Genomic DNA, 10,298 nt, shown 5'->3' on the forward strand with positions numbered 1-10,298 from the left:
CATTTAATACTCCATGCAAACAGCTAAAAATTGATGTGATAGAGAGAGGGTGAAAAAACTTGAAACTTTGATGAGATCTAAACAAGGCCTAAATATCTTCCCAATAAATAACTTTTGATTAAATATATATTATAAAATATTAATATTTATAGTATATAATTAGTATTATTGGAAAGATATTTAAATTTAGTTTTTTAATAAATTTATTTAGAGATATAAATATTGCACGTATTTTGGCGACAAATAAAAAAGGACGAAGGGGGTACTCTCATACGCTCGGCTCCTTCCTTCCCTCCCGTGCGTTCCATCCCCGCCGCCGGCTCCCCTCCCCGCCGCCGCCTCCCTCCAGCTCAGGCCCCCCTCCGGCCCGGCGTTCGCCTCCCGCTGTCCAGATCCGCCGGCGGCAGGCCGGATTTCCTCCCAACCGCCGCTCCCCTCCCCTCCCTCCGGCCCGGCCGCGGCCTCGGCTGGCCCAGATCCGCCGGCGGCGGGCAGCTCCCGGCCGGATCTGGCCTCCCGTCGACGCCGCTCCGCCATCTCCCCGTCCTCTCGCCGGTGCTTGGCCTCCCTCACCCCGCCAACTCGTGCTATCCCCGTTCTCTCGCTGGTGGTGCTGGCTGGTGAGGAAGAAGGGCATAATCCGGCCTCCAGGACACCGCCGCTCCAGCCAAACGCTCGGCTCAGATTCTCGTAATCGTGCTCAGCTTATAAGCGAGATCCAGGTAAGCGGAACCAAACAGGGCCTATATGATTGTTTTGCAATATTGCATAGTTCACAGCCCACATTCAGCCTTCTTTAATTTTGCTTTAGTGTTGGAACGATGCTGGCAAATAAAAGGGACGGAGGTGATCTTGCAGGAAGCTCAAATGAGAATAAAAGAACCAGGTCATTTCTTTCAGGTCTGCCTGCCAGTTCTTCCTTTTCTTACATGTTTTTTACAGCTCTATTTGAGCACTCACAGTTGTACTCTTTCATGTTTCTTTAACTAGGTGATGACTTGTATTGGTATGCTAATAAAGGCATCTGGAGTGATCTGGGTGAAAAACGTGCTTTAAAGTTGTCAAAAAGTGTTGTCTCGCTTGCTTTATCTGATGGTGATTATGCTCTTGTCTCTTTTAGTTGTCAAAATATATAAACATCTTTAGTTATGCACAATTTAATGATGATGTTGTACAGGCCACACAGTGCTATTTTCATTCTCAGGCATAGTTGTAGAAGAACTGAGGTGTGGTTATAGGTTTCTGACTTCAGCAAGTTTGGTTAGAGCTTTAAAAGAACATGATGACCTGAAGGTTGGTGCTGTTAATCATCATCTACTAATCTTGCCTTTTGATGTAAGATATTCCTGATCATTCTGTGCTGTTTCCTTTCTTTATCTTTGTAGATTGAAGTGCGTCATGAACAAAATGTTGTCGTTGGATTTCTGGAGGAATATGATTTAGATCATGAAATTGCTGTTGTCAAAATCACATCATCCCTTAATCTTAATGCTGTGTTTCTCCATAATGTGTCCCTCTATCAACCCTATAACGATGTAGTATCTCTAGGGCGTGACATCTCTGGTAAGTTGTTGGCAACAACTGGGAAGCTGACTCCTATTTCAAGCGGATCAGATCGTCGATATCTTATGTTCTCTTCCTGTAAATTATCTGAGGTACACTTGCATTGTAATTTGAGAGCTTCTTCTGTTTCTGTTATTATATGCACTGAACTATAGACATCTTGGCTTACTTCTATTTGTTGCAATTGACTGCACTGCACACAGTTTGACTGCTAATAACTTTTAAATTGTGTAGTTTGGAATGAATGGATTAGTTTGTTAGATTCCCATTGGGGCATACTTTAATGTTATTACATATTTTTAAGTATTCTTACAAATTATATGTAAAATATTACAGTAGATTTCATACCAATCTGTAATCTGTAATTGAAATACTTTGAGATTATAAATTTCTAAGTAGATTTACAAATTATTAATCAATTAGTTATGTTTACAATTTTCATGAGACAATCATCATGACAAGGGAAAGTTCCATGTAGCCCGATTTTGTTCTGGTTAACCCTAAACCCATGTTGCTTGTGACATTTTGTTCCAGTTTATGGAAGGGGGGCCACTTTTTGATTGTCGTGGGGCCTTCGTTGGCATGAACCTTGTTCCGAGTATGGAGAAATCCTTTTTCTTGCCGGTGCGTTTGATTTCCGAACGGTTGAAGCATTTTGAGACAACTGAGGAAAGGGCTGTATTTCTGGCACGGGTAAATGAATTGAAACCGGAGAGGTATGTCTTACAATGTTTCCAATTTGCTTTTTTACGTTTCTCCTTGGCTTCCTTGCTGGTTTGCCCACTGTCATCTGTCCCAGTTCCCTATCCGTACTTGAGCTTATTAGGTAGTCTGTTAAGTATGCAAGTCTTGATTGTTAATTGCTGTTTTGTGAACTTTGTCGTTTGCAGTAGTTTTTAATATTTTCCCATAGTAACAACTTGATTCTTTGGTGCCTCTACCAAAGAATGTTGCACTGGTGCAAACTGTTCTATTGGCATTTATGACAGGAAGCCTATACTATTGATTTAGCTATAAATTTTGTTTCAATATTGAAGGCAGTATATTTGTCTAGATTAATGTATGGGGATTTTTCTTTCAGTCTAAAATATGCACACTCAATCATTGACTGTTCTATTGAAATATTTTACGTCCAATTTGCCCATACTACTTAAGATGCCTGTCTTGTTTCTTTCTTACAATTCCACTCATCTTGGTGTTGCATGTTAATATTCTTGTTTTATACATTTTACTTTTGGGTTAATTAGTATATTCACGTTGATATTCTTCCACAGGGTTGGAGGAACACCCACAGATATACCGGACTCCCATCCTAAAGGTGACTACACAGCAGCCACTCAGATCACTAAGGCCATGTATGGATAAATCTAATCCCTTCCAATCCATCTGGATTGGGGTGGAAATGAATTAACCTGTCAATCCCTCACAATATGTTGGCATGGAGTGGGTTAGGCTCTATCCAAACAAGGCCTAAATGTTGTTTTAGGGTGCATTTCATTATTATTTGTAAGGTCCTCAAGTTCTGCACATTAAATTATACGTTTCTACTGTTATAATAGTACCTATTAATTACTTTAGCCGTTTAAGGTATTACCTTGGAGTTTGTGCTTATCAGTTAATATTTTTGCACTGGCGTTATGCCCGTATGTGGTGATGTAGCTTAAATCAAGCATAATACTAGTCTAATCTTGAAAGTTGCATAGTGCACACATGCAAATAGCATGATACTTCTTCAAATTGAGATACATGTCTAGATAAATCCATCCACAAAGGATTTGGATTTGAGGGTGGATAGAGGCATAGAGCACACCAACACCATCACTATTCCACTATCCTGGTTTTAACACGACAGATGTTCTTCTGTATGTTGAAGCAGTCAGTTCTAATGGGTTATTAATTGTACTCTTATGTGCTGATTATTATTTGCAGATTTTTATCTTAATCTCACCTAACTTAGTATTAGCACATCTAAATCCTAATCACTTTACTCCTTTTTGCACCAATACATGCAGTTGCTCCCGACAAGGATCATTATCGGTATCTTGAAGTTTTGGGTTATCCCAGACCAACTAAAAGTGAGTCGATGCATGTACATCACTTGACTAGTACTGAATTGCACCTTTTTGCACCTCTGCTGTGCAACTAACAGCCATGATATCTTTGACCAGGTGGCATGACTTTGGTTAATACTTTTGAAGAGCCTTTTGGTGATATATATCATCATGGTGTCTGGAAGCAACTCAGTAGAGGAGTTAGTGAAAAGATACATCATAGTGTTGTCACCCTCGCTTCATTTAAGGGTGATTTTGCGTTATTCTGCCTTTTCCTATTTCAGACTTGTACTTGGTCATCATGTGCTAATGTTCAAAATTATGTTGTCCAGGAGATGAAAGATTCTTTGCATGCTCCGGAACTTTCATTGACTGGGATGGTAAATTTCAATATAATGGATGTCAGATTATTCTGACTTCAGCATGCTTGGTTAGGAATCCTGATTATCCTTACGATGAAGGAAACAAGATTGTTGATGGCTTGAGGGTTGGTGCTCTTAATTATATTTTTTATCCTTGTTTCTGTTGGATGAGTAATTTGTTTTCTTTGAGTAAAAGGCAACTTGGTTTTAACTAGTGAAGTACAACTTGGTTTTGACTACTGAAGTAGGAGCAAAATTGGTTTTGTATATGTATTAGCTAGAGCATAGTTGTTGCTAGCTGTGTTTGAGATGTACTAGACTGTAGCAGTTCGGTTACTGTAGCAAACCGACCTAAATGCCTATATAATGAGGGTGCTAACCTCATGTACATGTAACCTTTGTGAATTTGAATAAGAGAATAATAGTATCTCCATTGGTTCCTCTCCTCATCATATTTCCTTCCCATACTAGTTAGTTAGGGTTAACAGTTTCTTCCAAGGTACTGCTTAAATCTCATTATATCATTATTTGCAGATTAAAGTGTTGATACCAGGCAAGAAACGGAGAAAAGGGACCTTAATACATTGTAATCTACATTATAATGTGGCTCTAGTCAGTGTCAAGACATCCAGTGCTGTCTCTCTTCCAGTTGTTAGACATGCTAGGGAAAATCTGTGTTCTAAGTTAGTAGTTGCTGTGGGGCGTTGCTTCAAATCAGGTGATTTAATGGCTTCAAGTGGAGAACTGGCTCCCCACTGGTCTGGTCCTTTTGATTTCAAAAGGCTTCTATACTCTACATGTAGAATAAAAAAGGTATTGCTGTTGATATATTTATGCCCACAGAAGTGAATAATTCTGTCAGAATACAAGTTTAACTTTGATTTGGCATTACAAATGACGATTTCTCAATATAACCTGGTTAGGCTGGGATTGGAGGGCCCCTTGTTGATGCTGAAGGGAACTATATTGGCATGAACTTCTATGACCAAAGAGTGGGCAACCCGGTCCTGTTTTGTGATGATATTGTTGATATCCTGGATCGTTTTAAGAAAGGGTATGTCTAGATTTTCCTTATCTATTTAATTGCCTTTCATCAATGTTCGGCTAGGCTGTTTAAACGGCAACCAAAGTTCAAAAAAGCGCTAAGCGCTAAGCGAGCGGTGACCCGCCGCTTAGAGCATAAGCGGGCTTAAGCGTACAAAGCGTCCGCTTAAGCTCCGAAGCGTACAAAGCGGCAGCCTCCCGCTTAGCGCTTCAGCGCGCTTAAGCGGCCCCTAAGCGACGCTTTTTGGAACTATGACGGCAACCAAACTGTAAACAGAGGTGAAGTGTGTCGTTTAGGCTGTAAAAGGTCCTATTAAACGGTTGAACACAGAATGTAGTTAAATGACATTAGACGGGCTAAATGGCCGTTTAGCCTACCATTTAGTTGAACACCGGTAAATCCACTTGAAATTGTAAATGCACAAATATGTATACTTAATTCTTTTACATGTATAAATATGTTTACTTATTACATGTATGAATGTGTACTTAATTTTTTTTGTGCATAAATATGTATACTTGCTTGAATATTATATTGTTTATAAGCATAATTATGTATATTTAAGTGATATATAGTACAAAACCGTTTAGACCGTTTAACTCCAATTAAACACCGTCTAAACGGTCTAAACGCTAAGCGAGGGTGACCAATTGTTTACCGTTTAGCGTTTAGGATAGCATTGAAATATTCAGGATTTGATTTGCACTTGGCACTTGGATTTGCATGCGCATTTTAGTTATCTTGTTGGAGCAGGTTGAGTGAAGCATAATATTCTGTTGAATCTGTTCTTTTGCATGTTTGGTAGGACTGCTGCTGAACTTGACAATGACCTGACTCGGTATGCTGATGCGTCCCCTTACTAAAAGTTACACTCAGTGTTCTGTATGAACGTGATCAAATAACATTTTTTGGGGGAAACTGTTGAATTACAGGTGGCCAGTGCCTTGGCCGAAATGGCTTCGTCCAGGTGATCGGAATGGTCTTATGGAATGGGAACAGAGAATCATTGACAGTGGATGCCCATATAACTACTCAGGTGGAGATATATTTATCGTGAAGTAGTCATTGCTCCTGGTTGAGTTTGCTTGACACGTGTATTCGTGGTTTTCGTAAGATAATAAAACGATATATTGCTATTGTACTAGATGCTGGGGTTCGCCTGATTATTATGGACTGTTTGCTCAGTTTGCCTGGTGCTACTGAACTCTTGATCAGATTCTCTTGAGCCGTACGAATTAATGTGTAAAAAAGATTTTAAATATTTGACGTGGCGGACCGTTTATGGACATGGTGCCGGGTTCTGCCGACATGGCATTTGATCATGTGTTTACGTGACACGTTAGCTTGGCGTGGCATAATCATGCGGACGATTGCATATGAAATCGATAACTCGAAGTACTTGCTGAGGATAACATTTTTCTAATAATAGCTACGACGAAGTCAACTACTGCAAATATCGACTCATCTGCGGGGACGTCTACAATCCGATCCGTGGTGGTATGGTCTGCCTTCCTGCGATCTCAACCGTCCGTGCCATCCCTGCTCTGCGATCGGGATCGCCCCTCCCGGCAATTTGCGCCACCGCGGCACCCCACGCGGCCACGCTCGCTTCGTTCCCGTGTGGGCGTATCCCCCTCCATCCCCGCTACATTTGTCCTCTCTGAGCCTCGATCCACTCTCCTCTCTCTCAATGTAGATCAATTGGTGAATTCCGTGATGGCCAGTTCGATGTTGCATTTCAGTTCGATTTGGAAGAACTTGGTCCAAGATTTTGTGAGCTAGCTTAAGTAGTAGTAGAGGAGGAGAAGGCCCATGTGCTCCATGCACCAGCCTTGCAATATCTTTCAACTATGGTAAATTGGTAAGTTGGCTGCACAATATGATGAACAAGTTAACTTGAATCAGTTTTCTATGTTTTCATCAAGCCATACGACTATATGAGATGATAGTTCCACTCGGATCAAAACAACTTACAGAAGTTGGAAGCCACGATTTTGCAAACTCATTATCACAATTTGGTGTGCTCCATAAAGGCATTTTTTATAAAAAAAATTAAAAGCCATTATCTTAACATGTAACAGATGTCGAGATGATCTCCGAGTTAGGCCCGACGGCCGGCTCGGGCCATGATCTGTACCCTGATTGGGGACGCCTAATCCAACAAGGTTGGTGGACCCCTGTCGCACAGTGTCAATAAAAGGAGGTGGGAGGCTGGGACACTTGGGACGAGGTTCATCGCGATGGGAAGTGCCACAGCCTGGCCGCTGCCGGACATCACTGCTACTCTTTCACCGACTGCGAGCGCACAAGCTACCAAGGTACATCAACAAGTTCTTAAGCTATTATCAAGTTTTACCCGCTAGATCTGCACCTAGAGGTCCTATAGATTCTAATATTGGTATCAGAGCAAAGGTTCTTTCGTGTAGAACTAGTAGGGGAAGCATTTAGAAGGAGATGAATCGCATGAATGAATCAAAATCGAATCAAATAGAAACCCTAACCCTAACCCTAGAATGCCAACGACGAAAAGGGGAGGAACCTACCGTGGCACCACCGCGCGTGGGAAGAACGACTGCACCGCCGTTTCGCCGACACGCGGGGAGCCTGGCCGAACCGTGGGCTCACCAGCGCCTCTGGCGCTCCGTGTCCGGGGCACCAAACAGGCACCACCGTGGTGCCAATCGATGGCGCCGCGTGCGGCTCCAGCCGCACGCGTGCACCGACGAAACGTGCCGAGGCAGCGCTGCCACTCCTTCCTCCGGTCGCCATCTGCGGTCGCCGTTGCTCCGCCACAGGCACTCGCTTGGCTGTGGCGTTGAGGAAGCAGGGGGAGGGAGAAGCAAATGACCTAGGGTTAGGGGGAGCCACGACAGAGGAGCATTTTTTTATCCTCCGATCCATGCACGTAGCCATCGGATGAGATCCGACGGACACTGTTCACTGGACCGCAACCGGCCTAGGCGGGAAGATGCATTGCCGGCCCAGGTTGCGGCCTGGGCACGGCGCGCGTGGCGCTGCGAGGCTGGTCATGGGCCGATCGTCGTAGCTGGGCTGTCGCGGTAGAGCGAGCGCAAGCTGGGCCACGAGAGCGCATGCGCACGCGCGGATGAGCTGGGCTGCGCGCGCGTAGTTGCTGGGCTGCTCGCTGCTGTTGCGCGCTGGGCCGGGCTAAATGAACAATAGTCAATGTTTTTAAGTGTTATTCATTTTCAGAAGCAGATTTAAATGAATTTTTTAATCAATTTTGAAGGTTGAAAATTTCTGGTAAAATTGCACCAACGTGTTAGATTTTTTCAAAGAGTAAATGTGTACACGAAAATGCTTTTGAAAAGTAGATAATTATTATCTTTTTATGTTTCCGCTATGAAGTTAATGTTTATTATCTTCTAATTAAATTCGAACCAATGTTAGGATTTAATTTTGAAGAGCAGTTATATTATTTTTTATTCAGTAAATTATGATTATGTTTATCCTCTAATTTCAATTGGAACCAACCGAAAAATTTAAATTAGAGGAGTAGTTATATTTATTTAAGTTAATTTATAATATTGCTATTATCAACGTTGGTCAGAGAAATAGCAATATCATAAATTTATTTACGAGTTTAAGTTTGAAATTTAAATCTCTGATAAATTTCGCACAAGCGTGATCAATTCTTCAGAGAGTAGATAAGGATCAATAAAATGCTCCTAAACTAGTAGAATGTATTTTATTATCATGTTTCTGCTCCAATGATGTTGATTATCTTCTAACTAAATTCGAAACCAACGAGAGAATTTAATTTTGAAGAGTAATTATATATTTTTTAAGCTAACTATGATATTGTTATTTTTCTATTAAATGTTGATGATAACAATATTATAAGTTTATTCATGAGTTTTTCCATGCATTAATTCCACTTCTGCTCAACGGTGATATGGAATTCATGTAGAAGATGGTTTTTTGTCGTAATGACCAAGTTTTCATTATTGTAAACAAATATTCTCCATCATTATGATAAGAGTTGTAATAAGTCAGATGCATGTCTAATTCGACCAACGTTGGATTAAACATGGAATTATCCCGCATGGGAAGAAGTTTGGCATATTACTTATTTTGTGACGACTCATGTATTTTGTGTATCCCGCATAGCGAGAGAAGTTTGGGGTAGCTCTTATGCTATCCTAGTGTTGACAGTGCATTTCTATTGTGTCATGGTCATTAAGCACTCAATGGGTTTTAGGGCCACAAGGGGAGCAATCCCAAAATCACACCAATGCTAAATCTTAAGAAGGTGGAGGATCGGTTAACTAACTCTTTACAAACATATGCAGAACGTATCCAGACACTCTAACTGAGTAGCTCATTGCAGAGTAATCTAGTAATGGTGGAATGCACATTTTAAATGTATAATATGGCCACTAAAATAGATTCATTAGATGTGGATCGAAAAGAAAGGGAAAAAGTTAAGGTTTGACATGTTGAATCTATCAACTGAGCTGAGCACATCCATTAGAAAATGAACAATTCAAATATTTCCATGTAGTATCATTTTAACATGAAATGAGTTTAAGGATAAAAGAGACTAACATACGAACCAAAAGATAAGAAGGACATGCGAGCATGACTTGTAGACATTATTGAGTTCACGAAGTGGAATGAGAAAAGTGTACTCCCATACGAATCAAGAAATAACTTTGTTTACATGACATAATCATATGAATAAAGTAAGTCATACATGACATAATCATAGGAAAAAGTTTTTGAAATTATGGCAGTAAAGTTTATGCCACATTTCAAGGGTGAGAATTATGAGATCAATTAAGAAAGACAATTAAGAAAGATACTCCCTTATACTTTAGATAATGCGATGCATAGTGTCCATTGAAGGCAAGAGTGATCTATAAAAGATGAATGTGATTGTGTGATCATTGAGGGAGTACAACGGTCATAATAATGACACCCCTAAGCAAAAAATAGCTAAATTCTTGGACCTTTTACGGTTCCAATAGGAAGATAGCGTAGTTAGCCAGAATTCATTCTGGATGAGTCTAAAAGATGTTAAGGTGGTGCTTGAAGCGCCATATAAAGTTTTAACAGACTGAACCCAAATAAGAAATTTGAAGATACACTATTTTTGTAGAATATGGGATAATCTGGAAAAGCATGGTATGTAGAGACTTAAGCCTTAAAGAGAAGTGGGACTACGCGCCCACCCAAGTGATTCAAGAGAAACAAATTTATCAATACCTGTTGATACTGTATGACTTATACAACACCTGTTATTAGCTCATCAAA

General features: G+C 40.7%; 1 protein-coding gene across 2 annotated transcripts; it reads left to right on the forward strand.

Moving 5' to 3' along the window:
• Positions 1-260: 260 nt before the first annotated feature.
• LOC136491478 (uncharacterized) lies at positions 261-6,165 on the forward strand. 2 transcript variants are annotated; one of them, XM_066487790.1, is made up of 14 exons: positions 261-722; positions 812-900; positions 991-1,095; positions 1,178-1,293; positions 1,386-1,655; positions 2,098-2,279; positions 2,838-2,881; positions 3,576-3,638; positions 3,732-3,863; positions 3,947-4,101; positions 4,511-4,789; positions 4,900-5,030; positions 5,827-5,859; positions 5,954-6,165. In XM_066487790.1, the coding sequence occupies exons 2-14, from the start codon at positions 822-824 to the stop codon at positions 6,081-6,083; spliced, it is 1,719 nt and encodes a 572-aa protein (XP_066343887.1). In that variant the 5' UTR covers positions 261-722; positions 812-821; the 3' UTR covers positions 6,084-6,165. The 2 variants fall into 2 exon arrangements, with proteins under 2 accessions (XP_066343887.1, XP_066343888.1); XM_066487791.1 differs by lacking the exon at positions 5,827-5,859.
• Positions 6,166-10,298: the final 4,133 nt, after the last annotated feature.

The sequence above is a fragment of the Miscanthus floridulus genome, chromosome 11 (assembly GCF_019320115.1).
Source record: "Miscanthus floridulus cultivar M001 chromosome 11, ASM1932011v1, whole genome shotgun sequence".
Lineage (NCBI taxonomy): Eukaryota > Viridiplantae > Streptophyta > Magnoliopsida > Poales > Poaceae > Miscanthus > Miscanthus floridulus.

Bases quoted from the DNA above. Each gene is read 5' to 3' on its own strand.
- LOC136491478 (XM_066487790.1), top strand. From the start codon at position 822: ATGCTGGCAAATAAAAGGGACGGAGGTGATCTTGCAGGAAGCTCAAAT. The intron at 4,790-4,899 runs GTATTGCTGTTG...TAACCTGGTTAG, and splicing joins CTACATGTAGAATAAAAAAG to GCTGGGATTGGAGGGCCCCT. The intron at 5,860-5,953 runs GTATGCTGATGC...GTTGAATTACAG, and splicing joins CTTGACAATGACCTGACTCG to GTGGCCAGTGCCTTGGCCGA.